General features: G+C 40.3%; 1 protein-coding gene across 1 annotated transcript in view; it reads left to right on the plus strand.

Moving 5' to 3' along the window:
- The window catches only part of CLIC5 (chloride intracellular channel 5), a 72,327-nt gene extending 53,225 nt beyond the window's left edge, over window positions 1-19,102 (plus strand). Inside the window, exons 5-6 of the mRNA XM_009639621.1 lie at window positions 16,469-16,650; window positions 18,935-19,102. Coding sequence (XP_009637916.1) covers window positions 16,469-16,650; window positions 18,935-19,102 — 350 coding nt within the window. The remainder of the gene's footprint in view (window positions 1-16,468; window positions 16,651-18,934) is intronic.
- Window positions 19,103-19,376: the final 274 nt, after the last annotated feature.

The following is a 19,376-nucleotide window of genomic DNA, read 5'->3' on the forward strand; positions in this document are numbered from 1 at the left end:
AAAGATGGTGAGATGGCACTGACAGCAGTTTGTAGCCTTTGAGTAGCTTTTTTTTTTTTTTTTTTCTGATAGTGGAAAAGTTACTGAAGAAAACAAGCTTTGTAATTCCTTGGTTTAGCGTGTGTCTGAATTCTTGCATGTAAATGAATAGACACAATGATGCATATGTCTGTTTGTTTCTAAGATTGTGATACCCTCTGCTGGCAAATATGTGAATATAGAAAGCAAGCGGCTTTACAATCAGGGCTGAAACATCCCCTTAACAAAATACCTTTCCTTCTATCAAGACAGTTTCCTCTTACAAATGCAACATCGTCAAAAGAGAAGTGTTTCATCGTAACCTATCGATTTTGACAAAGTTTTTATGGAAAAAAATCATGTTTTTTCTGGATGAGTTAAAATTACTTTGAAGTAAAATGCTTTAACGCTACAGAGAAAAATAGTACTTTTTTTCTGGATTCATGCAGTACTTCATTAGCCACATGCCGTTCTGTTTTATGCCTGGCACAGAAGCAGGTGATAACCGTCTTCTGTAAGTTTGTATGGCAATATGTTATTGATCATGATTCATTTACTTACCAAAGGTATTTGGCAGCTAGGCTGCCCTGATTTAATAGTTCCCTGAATTTCTGATTCTTTTTTTCCATCTTTGTTTTCCTAACTTTTCTGTCTTATAATATAAAAACGTTGAAAGGTTTGGAATGGGCTGGCGAGGGCTGTAAGCCCAGAAGCAAACACGCTCATGCCATATCAGACTTTTAAGCTTCTTGAAAGGGAAGGAATTGATTCCAGATTCTCAGGATGTGGCAAGCTGTGTTTAAAGAAAGTGTGTGCATTTATTATTTCAAGTCAGTTCAATTACAACGGGCTTGATTCCTTCCACCCCCCATGTCACTTGATAATTTTATAACAGGCCTCTCTGAAGGAGTCATCTCCTCATCGTGGGATTAGATCCACGCCTCACTTTGATAGCACAACTGGGTTATTCAGTTCTCCGGCCGTTGCCACCAGGCTTCACCGCTTGTACGTGAAACGACAAGTGCTCATTCACACAAGAACAGGAGGCCTTGGGAGAGTTGGGTAGCAGCAGTCTTAAAAATTATTTACTGAATGCTCTTGCTCAAGTTTTCATGGCCAGTTTGAGAGGGTTTGGTTGCTTAGTGATTGTTTAATATCTAGGCGGAGATCTTGTCTGAGCACAGGAAAGTAAACCAAGATCTTGTGAGTTTACTTTCGTTCCTCTGGTTGATGCTGAGCAAGTCACTCAAGCGCTGTACAGTAACCAGGGTAGCAACAATTTATGTATTCATTGGAGGAGGATGAAATTTAATTAATTGGAATGCTGTGTACATATTCAGTATCCTGCTTATTATTTTTTCTTGCGAGACTGTATACTGCAAACCAAGGGGACAACCTATAGTTACCACCCATTAACTGTCCCGCCTAAAATTGTAAGTTCTTTGGCTCATAGAATGAGCCCTTTGATTTCATTTATGAGTTTAAAAAGTTGTTCTTGAATTGAGTTCTTAGGGGGCACCAGCTCCAGTGTGGGTGGGCGCATTCATTAGTGGTATGGAAGGATATTTCACTGTACGGCTCTTCAGAAGGCGCTGAGCCGGGAGACCACCAACATGATTTCATGCAGAGGAATTTCCAGCCGTCTGACCAGAGGACTCCGCTTGTCTGGTTTGGATTTACATCAAGAGGCCAAAAATAAAAGCGCATTTAAATCATTAACTTACATGTGATTAAATGCCATTCACCTCTTTCAGTAGCTACATCACACTTTGTGGTTAAGTGCATGAGGTGGGAAATGTCTCTCTTCATGTGCAGTGTACGTATGTATACAGTAGATGTGCACAGACACATATAGGACTGGAATTAAAACTTGCCTACATCAGTTCTACGCAGCTTTGACTCTGTGGAGTTACTCTTGCTGAAAAGAGGGTCAGACCCACAGTATCGGTACATGCACTGTCTGGATGGGGTGCTCTGATGCTTTCGTATACCCCCTTAAATAAGCAGAAAATCAGTTCACTCCAAAGCCCTACGTAGGATATTTACAGTAATAGCAGCTCTGTGGTGCAGACCCTCTGTTGGCACCTGAGCTGATGGATGTAGCTGGGGTAGGAGCTCTTTCGTGTTGTAGGTCAGCCTGTGCCACTTGAGAAGCGTGGTCTGGTCTGATCTCCAGCAGCAGGTTGGTGCAGGAGATCAAAACAACTGTCCCAAAAGCATCTCCATGCTTGGTGGGGAAGGGCTGGAGGTCATCTCTCTTCCTTCAAGCCTGGCTTCTCACATCCAAAGGGATCAAATTATAATGGTAAATGTGGCACAACTTGTCCTGGGTCTTTGATCCTTCTGACCTATTCTGTGCTTAAAGGCTTCACCCTGTGCTCAGCAAAGTTCCTGGCAAAGCTCCTCTTGACCTTAACAAAGCAGCTTTAAAAAGCTGCTTGGATGCCCTTGAATTGATGGGGAGTTTCCTGTGATGGATTTTGGATCAGGCTCTAATTCAGGACCAACATCAATGCTTTATGCTTTTTACACAGATTTTCAAGGTGCCACATAAATATATAGGTGTGTATATATGTACATGTGGGGGGTGATGTCTGTGTATCATCTTGCCATTAAAATTTTTCCTTCTTCCTCTTTAGTTGCAGAATTTCCCCTTTCCACTACAAAATCCCACACCTGTCCAAGGCCCAACATGAGCCACAATTTGTCCTATGCTGTGACAATATTGTTTTCTGTTGTGCAACCAGGAAGGGTTAGAAATAGCTTTTAAAATTGTTTCAGAGAAAAGGATTTGCTTTGTGATGGAACATATTGGGATGACAGATCTTTAGCTTTGGCCTTTTCCAGCACAAAAAAGCTATTTCAGAACATTTAAAACAAGTTTTTATGGCTCCCTCTGAGCTGAGTACTGTTGGGCTCGTGGTAGCTAAAGCGTCTGGCAGCTTTACAAAACCAGCCCTAATATAAAAAGTACCCAGTCTTTAAAACATATGTAAAATAGCTTTTCTGCAACATTTGTGGCACATAAAGTACCAAATACATGTTGGTGAGTGTGATATAAAGCTTTTATTGCCATTCATTTGGGATGACCCATATAACTCACTCATGATATGTTAATAAAACTGTTCTCCACTCTGTCTCTTTATAAAAACACACATATAAAGACTGCTAAAACAGTGGTGATAGCTGTGTGCTAACTTAAGTAGTGCCACAAGTTGCATTTATCATCCTAAATTGCTTTATCTGCTTTCTGCCCAGTAATCAAAGACTGATTCTAAAATGCTCAGAAACAGCAGTTTGCAAAATAAGTTTGCTTGAGAAATAACTTTTTGAAACTTCTCAAAATCAGGCTGGCTGGAGGCCCAGAGCCATCAATATTCTGTCTGGTACCAGTGACAGCTTTAAGGACCAATATCTTTTGCCCTGCCAAAACTAAGGACTGAAAAATTATGCCATTGGAAGGAAAAGGTTTTCAGTTTTCTAAAATGATAACAAACCATCATCTTAACCTTGGAAAGACATACCTTACTAGGGAATGTTTCTGAACTTTCCTGTCATTTAGGTTTTTTCCTTCTTCTAAGACCTTGCTAATGAAGGTATGAAGATTTCCTGATAGAAATGTGAAAAATACTACTTGAAAACAATACAAAACTAAAACTCTGTGTAAGTCCAAATGCAATCAGACTGCAAGCCCTCCAAGGCAGGGACTTGGTATGCCTGATTAGCAGTCTTTGATGCAGCCATGCTGGGAACAATAAATATTTACAATTAATGTACCAGCAGACATAGCTTTCTGACACATCTGTGCTGAAATAACTTTGAAACTATAGCATACCACAGGGAGGGAGGGAAAAAATGAAAGAATATATATAAATTCAAGACAGAGAATATGAAAACCCCTAAAAACCAGTTGACAATATATACTGCAGTCAGCAGGGTTAATGATATGCTCAAATTAAGGCATGTTCTCAAGCCTTTGCTGAATCAGGGCCTATATGCACAGGCCAGGCCTGGACTAAAATACTCACAACGGGAACAGTAGTTGGCAGATGCTCTTCTTTAAGAGGGAATTATTTCCCCCGTGTGTTTGAATATTCCTCCAAGTGCTGCTGGCTTTACTGGGATGCTTTGTTCTGTTTCCCAGCCAAGCTCCCATGCTTGCACACAGGAGCAGTAGCACAGCTGGAAGTGGATTAGAGCAATCTGGCGGCAGCAGTCCTGGGAGGAATTAAGCGTCTCACTGCTGGAATGGGAGGCCTAAATTACATTATTATTTAGAATTGAATCTTAATTTCATTGCTCTATGGTTTCGCACTGGTGGGTAACTCCCCTCATTGCAATATGCTTGGTGCATCTGAAGAATGTTCCCCACAGCAAGGACTTAGATGAAGTTATGGCCTTACTCAGCAAAGCGTCCAAATCTTATATAAGCAAATGTCCAGATTTAATCACCCAACTGGTCTTGCTGTCCTGAGAGGATTGTTCACAGGCTTATATTTAGCAATTGTAGAGCAAGATATCACATGACAGAGAGCCCGGTGACTGGCTCCTGGAAGTCAGTTTGCAAAACTGTTGTTGACTTCAAAGGGAGGAGGATTGGCCCAGAATCTGTTTTTCCCAAAACCTATTTTTTGTTTTATGCATGCAAATGTTCTTCATAAAATAACAGGGAAGAGAAGAATGAGACATAGCTGAAAATCAGTGTTGCTAATTTTCTTTATTAGATCAGATCTTAAATAGTTGGCATTTAGCTTGAAAACAGTGCTGGGAATAAGGTGACTAAATGGGAATTGGAGACATAATTCTTCTCTAAATATCCTGATTCTTCTGATTGCAGAAAAAAAATCAGAATTTGACAGGGTTTGAGGCTAGAAGCAACTTTGGGTTATTTTCTACCACCTCCTGCAAATCACATCCCAGTCAGTTTTGCTCATTGAGCAGTTGAGTTATTATTTCAGCCTTTAGAGTATAAGTTATTTTCAATCAGAGCAGAAGAAATAGGAGAATAGGAGAAACTGAGGGGTCTTTGATGCACAATACCCCTCTAAGGGGTGTGATGAGATTTGCCCAGCCGACGGCAGTAGCTGGTCCATATTCTGCACTGCAGAGGAAGGTGAATCATAGTGATTCAGCCAGTCCAAGCTGCAAACCAAAGATTTCCTGGACCTTAACCTGGAATGAGGATGACTCTGAACATGTGAGGAAGGCGTCTACTTTCTGCACCAGTCTAAGGCATTGGTCCAACTGTTACCGTCTCTAGAAGAGAATGACCAGATGGCCTTGGATAAGCCCCATAACACATCTGATTAATTGCACATTGGGAGAAAAGACACTATGATCTTTCCAAGCATCTTAAGTCTTGAAGCATGAGATTTAATTACTGTCATTGCCTTGATGTTGAGTAGCAAATTCTCTGAGACGTTCAGGGTGGTCCAAACAACCTACCTTGGTTCTTGCTCCAAGACCTAAAAGATGATATGAGGACTTTAAAGTGCCATGACCTGCCCATGTGACTCTACAACCCCTCAGCCCAGTTTCTTCCAGAACTGTATTAAAGCCTGACTTTTCTTAGTCTCTTTATAAACACCCAAAGAAGTAAGTCCACCTCCTCTCCCTCTTTGTTGCCTAAATAGTTCATTGCTTTGGCAATGAAAAAAACCTGAATTGATCCAAATTCCAACCATTAGACCTTTCAATGTCTTTGTCAGCAAGGCTGAAGAGCTCCCTCACACTTCCCAGATGCATGAGCATCTGTGCTTGTTGGCCTCTCAGCCTTCTCTCTGATGGGCTGCACAAATAGACTCTTCAAACCTGGCATTTTGAGGCTTCTTTGCAGTCCCTGAGCACCGTATTACTGTTCTCCTTTGACCTCTTGCTCGAATTTTCAAAGCCTCTTTTAACTAGGGGCACCAGAACTGGGGAAAATGTTCTTAATAGTTGTTGCAACAGTACAGTTGCAACAGAGGGAATATGACCTCCCTGCTAATTGAAAATTTTTCATACATCCAGACATAATTAATTATAACTCATTTTGCCTCTGCTCCTTTCAGAGCTGAGGCATAATCACGATGATCCCTAACTCATTTCATGGGACTTGAAACAAAAAAATCTCAAAAGCAGAGAAACAATGGAAAAGAATTAAGATGTGAGTCATTTGTAAATCTCAGTCTCATGGTTTTTTGTATCTGAGTAACAATTTTTGAACACAAAGGACAGAAAATACTGGAAACATTGAAATAAAACAATTTGAGACTGAGACTTGCTAAATGAACTGAGGGATTTGGGAACTCAATAAGCTTTAAAACTTCATCCTCAGGTTCTACCTAGGCATTGCTGTGTTTCCCTCTCATGTGTCTTCACTCCACCACTGCTGAAGTGAAATAACTTAGCTGAAATTGGTGGAGTGCAATTGGGATTATCCTGGTGTAAACAAAAGCAGGCTTTATTCCTCTACATGCCTGGGACTGAAAGAAATTGATATTAAAGATGCCAGCACCAACAGCCTGTAGAGGAACAATCTTCTTCGCTTAAATATTAGAACACAAGGGGTCCCCACAGCACTGTCACTAAAGCCCAGTTGCACTCCCTACCAGAAACTAACTTTACTCTTATTTTAATGCAGAAACATGTAGTTAGTTTTTCTTTGTTAGTCCCAAAATCATCTTGTTTGCTTTTTGGTAGTAAAACAAAACTTTAAACTCCAAATAAACACAGAGCATCCTAAAAATCAAGATATTGGGGTGATAATCTCATACTACAAATACGTGGGTTTATACTCTGCAGAGCTTGATGGTGGGTTTTTTTCAGGTTTCTGATGCAAATCAGCTGCTGCTTGTCTGCAGTTGGTTTGGGGACACCTGCACAAGACGAGCACCTCAGAGGTCAGGATTAGGCGCTTGGGGACGTGCTCTAGAAATGATGCTTGCCACTTAACATGCTGCTACGGAGTTACGATGATTTGTGAAATGCAAGTTAGGTACTGTTCTTCCTGGGGCACTTGTAGGCCAGTAGTTTTACATTCACTTGTTTCCTGCCCTCAAGGTCGCTTGGACTCCTAAGAGACTTGGAAATGAACCCTTCTTTTGGTGTCATTTGAACACCTGGGTTTTCTTCTTAAAAAACAGCATTTGAAGGTGCTCCAATTGCACTCTTTGTTATATCTTTACAAGTATTACATTTATTTCTTGCTCTACTGTAAAACTGAATAAGAAAAGGGAAGGAAGAAACCTGAGTTTTTAGTCTAAAACTAGAAACAAGCCAAAACAAATTTCCTAGATGCTTGAAAATTATGTTTAATTTTCTTTTTAAAGACATTATCAATTCACCTGTTTCACTGGGTTTACTCTGGGAGTAGGACAGATGGTATCACAAAGATAGGATGATGCCTCTTTTTTTTCGTTGTATTTAGAGTTTATCCCTCTCAACCTGAAACATATGTCCGCGGCTGGTGCATTACTGCTTTAACCAATGTAAAGTTTGTGGCTGAAGAGTGCTGTTATCCTTATTTTGTATATAGGAAGTTGGAAGGCAGAGAATTTAAGTCATTTATATAAGTCATGTAGAAAAGCGTGGGAAGAAGAGAGTCAGGTCTCCTAAATCAAGGTAACCTCTTAATCCTTGGATCATCATGCTCTGGCTTAGGAAATGGTACCTGGGGAATCAAGGTCTCAGTCTCTCTGAGAGACTGACACATACCTTCTGTGGAGTTTTTGGGACAGTTCTGTCAAAATATCCCAAACTTTTGGGGTGAAGCTCTAATCGATCAAGCCACATCATCAAGGGTTTGTAAATGGGGTGGGGAGGGAAGGGAAGGGAACAGGGGTGGTAAAGGAGGGATCATCTCATCTAAGTTTGTTTAAAGGTTATACATTAGTCATTCAGTAATCCTGGCTTCTTTTGCAGTCAATAGAGAGAGACATAAATGCATTTCTAAAAGGCAGTTTGATTTACCTTAAAATATGGATCTAAAGCTGGGAGAACTTCCTTTAGAGGTGCCTGTCTTTCATTGCTTTCTATGAAGGAGACTTGGACAACTAGGTTGGACTAATTGACTAATACTTAGATGGCTAAAGTTAGATAAGGTGAATCTTTTCCATAAGTAAATCAATATATTTTTGATGAGTCTGGGTTCCTAAGGTTGCTTTGGGTTTCTAATGTCTGTATTTCAGCTCTGTGTTCCTCTGAGTCCTGGCTGAAGTGCTCCTGGGGTTTAGCACCTCTGTTTCTCTCACTGGCCATACACAAAACATATGTGCCACATATATCAAAAATACGTGCCTATTTATGCCTGGTTTAGACAATGTCTGAAAGGCAGCCTATGACCAAAGTTGCGTGGCTGTTTGCATGTGTGCACCCGTGTCCCTATGACTTCTCGGAGTCCTGGTGTATGCTCACCTGAATGCTGACCAGGATTAAAAATCTGTTTTCAAGTCCCAGCTCTGAGTGATCTGGAGCTTAAGAGAAACCTGTCCCTTAAGAGAAACCCCTAACCAGGAAAGTAGAGTTGAGGAATAAGAGAGTAAAAATCCGTTTTCAAGTCCCAGCTCTGAGTGATCTGGAGGATGAATATGAACCCCTGTCCCTTAAGAGAAACTCCTAACCAGGAAAGTAGAGTTGAGGAATAAGAGACACTAAGCTACTTCTCTCCTGTGTACACAACTGGGTATTTCTTGATTCATCAGGTGAGTAGAAATAGGCAGATGACAACTTTTCAGCATGGTTGTATGGGCATTTACCTTTATTGTGGGAACATGCCCAAGTCTCTGTTCCAGTGAATATTTAATTATTTATCTAGAGTGGAACATCTCTAATAGGAGAGGTGACTCATCCCAAAAACTCCCTTTGGTCCAGAGTTAGGCATCTAAATGCCTTGGATGCGTGGGAGCATACCACCTCTATCCTCTGCATTTCCAGTGGCTCTCTTAGTGACTGCCCACTCGTTTGCCTCTCAGTAGAGATGCTGCTCAGAGCTGGGGAATTTACAAGGCAGAAACATGCCTGGAAAGGATGTTGCAATGCTTAAATTGGCAATGTACTCGCCCTTTGGGGAGTAAACCCTAATATTTAAGTCACTTTAAAAAAAAAAAAAAAAAAGGGCAGTAATATTCTGCATCACTTAGGTGAACTGTGAAATTATAGTCAAAGAATTAGGATTCATCTTGCCTAACTTCACCTCCCTGAAAGCTAGGTGTCTAGTCTGAGCTAGTCCTTCAGGCTTCATCTGTAATTCACACAGCGAGAAGGGCATGTGTGGAGTCAGTCACACCAAGTTTAAATCAGGTGTCCCAGGCAGTCGGCAGGAATTGCCCTCTGGAGATGCTTAGTACCTCTGAGCAGAGATGGAACCTACATAACCAGCTTAGACAAGACACCTGACTCTTAAATGGCTAAACCGAAGAAATCAAGGCAGCACTCAAATCTCAAGGGTTACATTGAAATCATAGGGGGGAAGATAAACTGTTCAATATGTAATACAGTGGCGCGCATATTGCAGTCATAGCTCCTCCATGTGAGAAGGATTAATCTATACAGATTAAAGTTACAATACTCTGTTGAGCCTGCCTGGAAAAAAATGAGCAGGATGGAGAAAAAAGAGAGTGAAAATATGAATCCTTGGTCTTTAATCAGACTGTCAGACTAGTAGAATGATATTATTTTCTTACCTTAAATTGCAGTTTCTTAGCTGGTTTCTCTCTCCTACCAGAAAACAGTATTGGGTCTCATAGAATATCAAACTGTGTGAATCTGGAAGTGATCAGGAAAGGTGGTTTGTTTTTTTAAAGGAAAAATAAATCTCAGATTGTTTGTGTGAGACTGTGAATATTTATGTACTGTTCCCCCTTTTCCCTCATTGCGTATTTCACCAAGTTCATTTGCGTGTGTTACAAGATAAATCTTACTGGAGGGCAGTGGAAGAAAGCAGTAAAAAGGAAAAGCATCAATCTGCCTGGGCTTGACAATTAAGAAGCTTGCAGTTCTGCTCAGGTCAGTCTCAGGTGGTTTCAGATGATGGCTACAAAAGCCGTTATGTTACGGGGCTTCGGTGACTTTGAAGCCTTGCTGTCACTGTGCTTTCAGTGGTATTCACTTACGAAGAAGGCTTCATATATTTTACTTCATCTTGGAGAAAATATTTTGTGACAAAATGTTTATTTGACAAAAAATGCCATGGGGGGTATGACTATCCTGAATTATTGGCAAATGTGGCTTGAATTTGGTGAATAATGAGTTGTTTAGAAAAGTAAAATATTTTCTCTTAAACTTCTTGAAACAAAAGGTTATTCTCTTTTTAATTTGGAAATGACATGTTAATTTTGAAGATTACCAACATTTTAAACGTGATGTGAAAATGACTGAATGTCTAGGCACAACTGACTTAACCAACATCCCAAAACATGGCTTTCTTTTTGTTTTCATGTTTGTCTGGAAATCTTATGTCATTTTGCTTTAGGTTTGTTTAAAAAATTGAACTAGTTTTCTCTCTTTTAATGTAAATCAAATAGGTTTTTTGTTCAATTTGGCCAAAGAATCAATTGTTCTTAGTGCTTTTATTGTGCCCTCTTATACTTTGCATCTCTTCCCATAATAACTATCAAATAAAATCCTCATCCTGCAAATGGTTCCACTCAGACACATAAAACAGGAGTCATCTCACCTAATTTTAGCTATTTTAAAATTAGGTAGCCAGTGTGCCTATTCTCAGAGAGAGAGAGGCTCCTCTGGTGGTAACTCAGCTTTTCCTAGGCTACTATTTTAGGATGGAATGATTTGCCTTCCAGTGGCTCCTTTAGGCCACAGAGATTCGCGTTTATGTGCTTTGTCTGCTTTGCTATTTCTTCTCGTCCCAGCATTAAACAAGGAAGGAAATATTTGGAGTTCAAGGAAGGGGAAGAAGAGTCCTTGTCTGACCTCTGCAAATGCTGTGGGTGTGGGCAGTCTGAATCAGTTTTACTTTTTCCAAACCATTTTTCTTTTACTACTTTCTAGTTACTTTCCATTTTGCTTCAACCTTATTTGACCCACAGAAAATAGAGATGGAAACGATCGACAGTTCTGGAAGTTTTATGGCCGGTATTATTTAGGAGGTCAGATTAACTGATTATATTAGTCCCTTTTGGCTTTAAAAACTGCTGGAGAAATCCTAACCCCACTGAAGTCAACAGCAAAACTTCCATGGGCTTTGATATGGCCAAAATTTCACCCTGAGTACCTATTAATGAATCTTTGTCATCTGGCCCTCCCCTTGACTTGCAGAATTGCTCCATGCATTACATTTTCCAATGTTTTGTTCAGTTGTGGCATAAATACTTCAAGACACAAAGATTTCTCTTTGTCCCCTGGAAATAGTTGCACAGGCTAATAGTTTAAGGAAGTTTTTGCTTGAAGAGTTGAATAACGGAGCCAAAGTCTGTTCTTGGTTGAAGTGGAGTAAATATGGAATAGCTTGTTGACAATGCGGAGTTACTCCTCTTTTATGTCACTGTAACCGAGAGCACAATTTTGCCAATTATTAACTTTTGTTACATTATTTGTATTTCTGTGCATGTCAGGATTTGTTAATCTCATTGTTCAACATCAAGTAACCTTTTGCTGAAAACAGAGCGTCATTGTGAATTAGGTATCATCAACTAAATTGAACCTCACCCTGTGTATTTGACAGATGGTAATACATTCATTAAATGTTCTGTGGTTGCTTTGAGGTTGGAAAGTGCTATTTTTCTGGCTTCTAACTCAGGATTCTTAAAGTTGTATAAAAGCATAGTTTTGAAGGGAGAAGGAAAATCACAAAGAGCTCATGAGGTTCTTTTATTAATATCGTTGTTTACTATTGGGGGGATGACACAGCAGGACTGTGATTGCTTTAAGTTGTCTTTGGCCCAGAGTGGAGTAGTGAAGGGTGAGAGAAATGGTTCCACCATGGATTTTGTATATACACAGGTAGAATTTCTTGGAATTTGAAGTTATATTAAATACATCACTGTGGAGGCAATGTGATGCTGGTGCCTTTGTGCTTGGTGATTTCACTGTCCAGAAAGATGGTTTCCATGAGTTCAGACACTTCAGCTGTTGCAAGGGTAACCCGATGACAGGGCTTCTCTCACAGAGCTGGGATCTCTAAGATCACACTGAAAGTCTAAAGGGCGGGGAAGCAATTGGAGGTAGAAATTTCAAAAGCAGCACAGAGCCACATTCTCCGGCATAGTTCCGCTTGGTGTTGTAATATTGAATCCTCCACCCTGCCATTACCAAGACAATGCAAGGCTGAGATTAGACACTTCAGGACAAGTTCTCCACACAGCTGATTTAGGGGTCACCTAAACCAAGTGTAGAAGACTCCACTGACTCCATAGGAAGTTCAGGGTGTTTAATTCAAACCTACTCATTTAATTTACTCACTTCAGGGAAGATTAATCCCACCCATCGACTTGCCATGGAGCCTCAGCTGTTATCAGCAAACCTATTTAGTTATTTAATGATGTTTCCAAGAGGATAAGTTGCCAAGGGAATTAGCTGCTTAACTACTTCTGAAATCCATTGTGGGCAGTACGTTCACAAATGGGGAATTAGTCACTTTTTGGTTAGTCACATCTTTTTAAATGTCTTCATTCAGTCTGGTGGTGTGACTGGTATTCACAAGACCCCTGCCCTGGTAAGTACCCACTGTTCCGTATGTTCTCAGTGTAGATAATGTATAGAGTCATCCAGATTTTCACAAAATAGCCATAGTATGGGAGGTTTAGAATTAAACCTTCTCCTGGATTTACTCAGTAATATGAACCCGGACAGCTCTTTCCTCAGCAAGAGTCCCAAAACCTTCAGAGCTGTAGGATATTCTGAGGAGGTTATTTCTTTGTTCGTGGTTTTTCACTTTTCACATAATGCTTAAATATCAAACAGATAAGAGAGAAAACAAGAGAGTTTTTCTGACTTTCACCTGTGGTGTCAGCCTTCAGTCATGATCCACTGAATGTTGAGTTATTTATGGGAAGTGCAACAGTTCAACAGGAGAGACGTACAAATTACCTGAGACTCCACTGGTGGAGTCTCATCTGGCAGATCTGGGCTGACATCATGTTGAAAAGGCATTTGAAACTCGGTCTTCCACTTCCCAGGAAAATGCTCTCCATATACCACTGGTAAAATCACATCACTTCCCCCCCGATTTTTTGTAAGACAGAAAAAACCTGACCTGTTCTTGATACCTGTCTCCTCTGGGGTGAATTCAAACATAAGGTGGGTTCTCCCACCCATGCCAGCATTAGACACTTGTCTCTCTCTCAGAAATGCAGCTTAGAAGCCTCTTGCTTCAATATTTTTGAGATTCTTTTACACAACCTCCTACTTTGAGTGGGGATTTCCCTGAGCACCTTCTCAAGGAACCTGAGGCTTCAGATCATATAGATAAATCTGAATGTATCTGAGCATCTAGAAATTAGGATTTGCAACATGGATTTTTGCATATGGTTTTAAAAAAAATACCTTGAAAACCATCAACAGGCTTTAAAAATCTGATTCTGTGCACCTAAACTCCATTTGAAATGGCTATTTTAGGTTCTTAATCCTCTTAGCTTTTCAAAATGCTGTCACTGTTTAGTTGGAAGAAAGACAGATCTCCCTTGTTCACTACTCTTCTATTTTCATTGCTTTTCTGAGAGATTTACTAGGATTAGAAGAGTTTTGATTCATTAAATGGGGTCATTGGAGTCACAAGTAGTGGTCCAGTTCTTGATTATGAGGATATGAGATGGATCTGACCTTTTGGTGATTTCACCGGCAGATCTCAGGATCCTGTGGGTTCCAGCAGAGCCTGTGAATTAGGTCATAGATGTGTTGAACCCTGAACATAGGCTTATTTCTGGCCTAAAGCTGTCATATGCAAGCGCCAAGTATGAATTCAGATAGATGTTTTTCCCACTGTCACAAATAGGCTTCACTCCAGGCATTGTTTTTGAGACAGCCATGACGCACTTTGATATATCAATAAGAACAAAAAAAGAACCCCAACCCTAATAAGTTCCAGAAAAATTACATAAACACATCTCACCTGACACTCCTGTCTTCATACACACACTTGACTGACACCATGGGCCAGCACGAAGCCTCTGATGCAGAACTGATACTGGAAATATTGCACAGATGACGCAGAGAACTGATGATCCTACTGGGTGAAGGGGATACTGGAAAATGCTCAGCATTAAGCCAGTTCTCTAAAATCTGAATGAGCAAAATTGAATCAAATCACAGTAATTAAATTCCGTTGTCTCTAAGTGAATGAATTGTAAGAGGACATAGTCTGAGGCTGACCAAGAGAAGGGGAACTATCTGTTCAACAGGTGTTACGGGTCAAACCAAAAAGAGATTGCTAAATCTTTTGAGTGTTGCCACATGAGGGTATATTACAAGCTCTGCAGTTATTACCCTTCAGTAGAAGTTGTGCGGCGGAGCACAGCTGCAGACAATTAAAGACACCACTGCCAGGATCTGACAGCAGAACGTCAGTGTCAAAATTCAATTTGAACTGATTAAATAAGGGATGGCAACACTTTTGTTTTATGGATGGCAGCACTTCAGTCGCTTTAGATGCTCTGCTTTCAGAAATAAATTTCTTTCCCTCCCTGCTATGTTTGTTGGGGTGTTTTGGGTTGGATCACAGTCATTTCTCCAGTCAATCAATTAAGCCAGGATTTGCCACTGTGTCTAAGAGTCAGCCACAAAAGAGCTGGTATGGTTCCCTGGTGCTTGGCCAAGAGGCTTCAGTGGGAGCAAGTCATCAGGCAGCTTAATCTGACTTCCACCACTGGCACAAGGTTTAATGGATGTTAGGGCAGTGGAGAAATCATGTTCTGTGGTGTTCAGCTCCTGCTCTCTCAGTGGCCCTGTACGTGCCGCCTTTCTCTCCGTGCCAAAAACACAGGGGCGGCTGACAGCAGAGCCAGCAGAGCTACCTGTGCCAGCAAGCTGCTCCGTGCAGGGCGATTGCTGCAGCCTTTTGAAGTTTGCGTGTGCTCCATAAATATATTTATCTCCACAGGCCTTGTAGTGCTACACCGCCTGAGTAACTTGATGCATTGAGTAGTCTCCCCGAAGTTAAATGGCAGTAAGTTACTCAGAGATACAAGATTTTGCAGGATTAGGCCTTAAATGCTGACTCCAGGCCAGATCTGCAGCAGGTATAAATCACTGCAGGTAATTTTCACCAGCTGAAATTCTGGCCCTAAGCCCACGAGTCGTGTTGTTATTTTTTCACATTGTAAATTCTTGCTGTTTCTTATTTATATTGCTTTAGCACTTTGGGGCACTTGTCAGGGGACAGGACCCCATCATGCTTGTCACCCTTCAAACAGAGATGCAGAATACCCCTCTCACCCCAGAGTGTTTGCAGTTTAAATAACACACAAACCTGTGTACAGTCATTCAGCTTTCTGTAAGTGCATTATTGCAACCAAGCTTTACTGTTATCCTGTTGGTAAAGCATAAGAGCACAAATTCGGTGCCCGGGTCGATGTTTTTAAGTAAAAAATTTGCACTCTGCTGTATATTATGCCAAATTGGCATTTTAAACCTAGAATTTGTTGGAGCCAGCAGTAGTGTGGGACATGGTCTTTAGCAATTGCAGTGAGAGGTCCAAAGTCTCCTCTCCATTGTGACACCCCATTTGAAACATAAGAAAAATAGAATTTGTACCTAAGTTGAACCTGACGTGAGGGGAATCTTAACAGTGGCTGAATATCTCATCTCTTTTTTGTAGCATTGTATTTAATTATTGTTATATTACTTTCAGTTGTACTGTATCTTCCATCTCTGTAGAGCTCTGGTTAGCATCTCTGGAGTTATTGCTATTGCCTTTCATTACTCTGGAAGAGGTTTAAAATTAGTAAACCTACAACTTTTTATGTCAGAACTAATGCTAGAAAATTCCCCTTCATTACAGTCCTACCTGTCTGCTTAGAAAAATAATGTAGTGGTGTACAGATCTTCAATTTACTGTGTGATGGCCTCAACAGACCAGAAGAATATCACAGGGTTTATGTTTTATTGATATATGATACTGACAAGCTGTTCTTTCTTTCCATGATCTCTTTCACTGTTGTTTTTTTTTTTGGGTTTTTTTGTTTTTTGGTTTTTTTTTGTGATTGTTAGGAGAAGACATGGCACAAGTATTGCCTAGAAAGGTTGGACCAGGTGATCCATGAGGTCCCTTCCATCCTGGTATTCTATGATGCTATGAAGTTTCCTGTGTCCCCTTTTTCCATTGCAAGATCAGCATTAACCTCAGGCAGACCTTGCCAGGCTACTTTGTCATCACGTTGTGTAGGCATTGGAGCACAAATTAACAACAAAGAAATGGCTCTTGGCTTTTTTTCTAGATACTACCATAGCCATTGATGATGGGTGTTTCTAAATAATTCTTATTCTGCCCTAATAACTTATTCATTGCTTTTTGGCAAAGCCCTTGAAAGAGGCTTGGTGAAGGCTCTGAAGAAGCTGGATGACTATCTGAGAACCCCTCTGCCAGAGGAGATTGATGCAGACAGCACTGAAGAGGAGAAGGTGTCTAAACGCAAGTTTCTGGATGGAGATGACCTGACTCTTGCTGACTGCAATCTTTTGCCCAAACTCCACGTTGTCAAGGTAAAAGATGTCACGCGATAGTCAAAGAAGTGAAGTCACTGACAGAGAAGTGCCCTGCTCCCACAGCCAAGTGCTAAAGCCAACATGTATTTCAGCACAGATATCTTAAGTCCTTGAAGAGCAGAGTTTGAAACACATTTTTGCTCCTCAGTATTTCCTACAGGTTAACTTCAGTAGCTTTGTATTTGTACATGGGGAAATTGTTCGATCACTAGTTAGTGTCGAAGACAAGTTCTAGGTAACCCGTCTCTTTGTTTTTACTCTGCTACAAGTAATAGCAGTCTTTCATATTAATTAGTTCCCATTATTCTTAGGAGAGATGTCAAAACTTTAGTCAGTTCCCACCCATTTGTAACTTAAGAGCCGCAGTCCATCTTTTTGGGAAATATTTGTTCCAGCTGGTATTTCACACAGAGAAGTTAACAAATCAAAGTCACCGCTGAGGTCCAGGATTTAAGATGTACAATGGTCGCTGGTATAGTGCAAATGGTGTACATCATCTTGACTTCTAAATGTTGCATTTATTTAATTTATCAGATGACATGTTTCTTTAGAATAAAGCAAGTACCTGGCAGAACTTGGCAAGCAAGAAAGCTAGGAATTAAAGCCAAGTCATGCATCTAATTTGGCTCCATGAGCCAAAACATAAACTGAGCTTGGGAGCTGACTGCACACATTTAAAAAAAAAAAAAAGGTGCATAAGAAGTATCCTCACAGGTTTAGCTCTTTCTTTGGCTCGTCTTCATTGGTGACGTTGGAGTCAGACAATGCAAAATGAATGTGTGGCCCTTCACTGGTTCCTCTCTCCTTGGGATGAAATGTAAGAAGTGAAAAGAGAATTAAAATCTTTCTCAGACAACCATAGCTATAGGATATTGCCTGAAAAGCATTTTACAGATGGAAGAAAAGGGTAAATTATTTTTTCATTTGATGGAAGATGTGTGCTGGAAATTGTGAAAATCTTGACTTAAGTTGCCCAGCAGGTTTTATCTTCCCCATGCGTGTGCGAAGCATCACTGAAGGCAAGAATGCTTAATTAAATGCAGTTTAGGACAGGATTTGGACTTGCGTATACCAAGTGGATCCTGTTAATAAAAACAAATCACAGCCATTTCTGAGAATATGACTGTCCTAAGAAATCTGAGATGGAAAACAGCTCTACCATGTGCTTTAAAAATAAAGGGGAACTCTGTGGCACATATGTATGTAATTTATGCCCAGGAACAGTTTTATACTGTCAGAAAAATTAGAGATTGGAAGCACTCATTAAATCAGCTAATCCATCCCTTCCTATCAGCTAGTTCATTCTGTCACCACAGGATTATTCTATATGGTATATTCTTACAGGAAAACTGAAATATCCCAATCCAGCAAGCTACTTAACCAACCAACTAGCTTTAAGCACAGATTAGTCCCATTGAGTTCAATGTGACTATACAGGTGCTTAAAATTAAGTATGCACTTAACTGTTTTCCTGAATAAGGGCCTGAGTGTTTTTAGAAGTCAAAAATTTCCCTTGATAGACAATTTCCTAGCCTAACAAGTCTTGAAATAACCATTTTCTCCTCCAGTTTATCCTAATACTCCTGTTTCTAATGTCTGCTAAATCTTCTTGGTTTCTCAATCATGGTACCCATACCACCCTGAATTTTTCCTTTGTGTGAACACAGATACAGCCTTCCAACAGCTGTAGGTGGTTACATCCTCTGACGTCATTGGCCAGGCAAAATATACTAAATATATTATAAATAGAAATATAATATATATATAAAATAGATCTTAAGTATATATGATGTGAACTATCATTATATAATAATTAAACATGTTAAAGATAAATATAATATTAATATTAAAATATGTTATGTATTAATTGTTACTAATGACTTTCTCTTCAACCTATCTTCCTTATTATGATTCAGCTCATCAGCTCTTTCTTATATGGCATCTCACCTTTAAGAAATGATGTACATAAGACTGGTAGCAACCTCCAAACACCAATATGGTAAAATTAATGAACTTCAGGTAACATAAAAGTCATAACTGGGTGATAGTTGCGAGGCCCTTGCATTAGGGTGTGCTTAGGCCAAGGATCATCCTTGCAAGATAGGGGATGACCAATGGTCACTTTCCAGGCTTTTATATTAGAAGGCCCTGATTCTCCAAGCATTTCTCTCCTTTGCTATTAATTATGTGACAAGAAAGAGTAAGAAGCTCTCTAAAACAGAATCTGGAGATATGTATCACCAGCAGAATGCTTTTTTTCCCTCTTCTATCTTTGGTTTAGATTGTTGCAAAGAAGTACCGCAACTTTGAGTTCCCAACAGAGATGACGGGGCTGTGGCGGTACCTGAAGAACGCGTACGCCAGGGATGAATTCACCAATACCTGTGCGGCAGACAAAGAAATTGAGCAAGCCTACGCAGACGTGGCCAAGCGGCTCAGCAAGTCCTAACTGACCTCAGCAGTGGCTCAGTATCCCCTTTTACAGACTCTTCTCCTTGTTGCCTTAAGATATACTTTATCATTATGCTATCTGGTTGGCATCCCTATGACTTCACCTGTTCAAGTGTATTGGTCAGGGACAAATCTGCTTCTCCCTGGAGAAAAGAGAAGGCAGCTCTAGTGGGGGGGTGGTGGAGACCCTTTGAAATCTGAACCTAAGATCTATCTCAACTAGTATTATTTGCAATCAGTATTGGAAATAAGTCCACTTTACTAGTGTCTTG

The sequence above is a fragment of the Egretta garzetta genome, unplaced genomic scaffold (assembly GCF_000687185.1).
Source record: "Egretta garzetta isolate BGI_Z169 unplaced genomic scaffold, ASM68718v1 scaffold235, whole genome shotgun sequence".
NCBI lineage: Eukaryota > Metazoa > Chordata > Aves > Pelecaniformes > Ardeidae > Egretta > Egretta garzetta.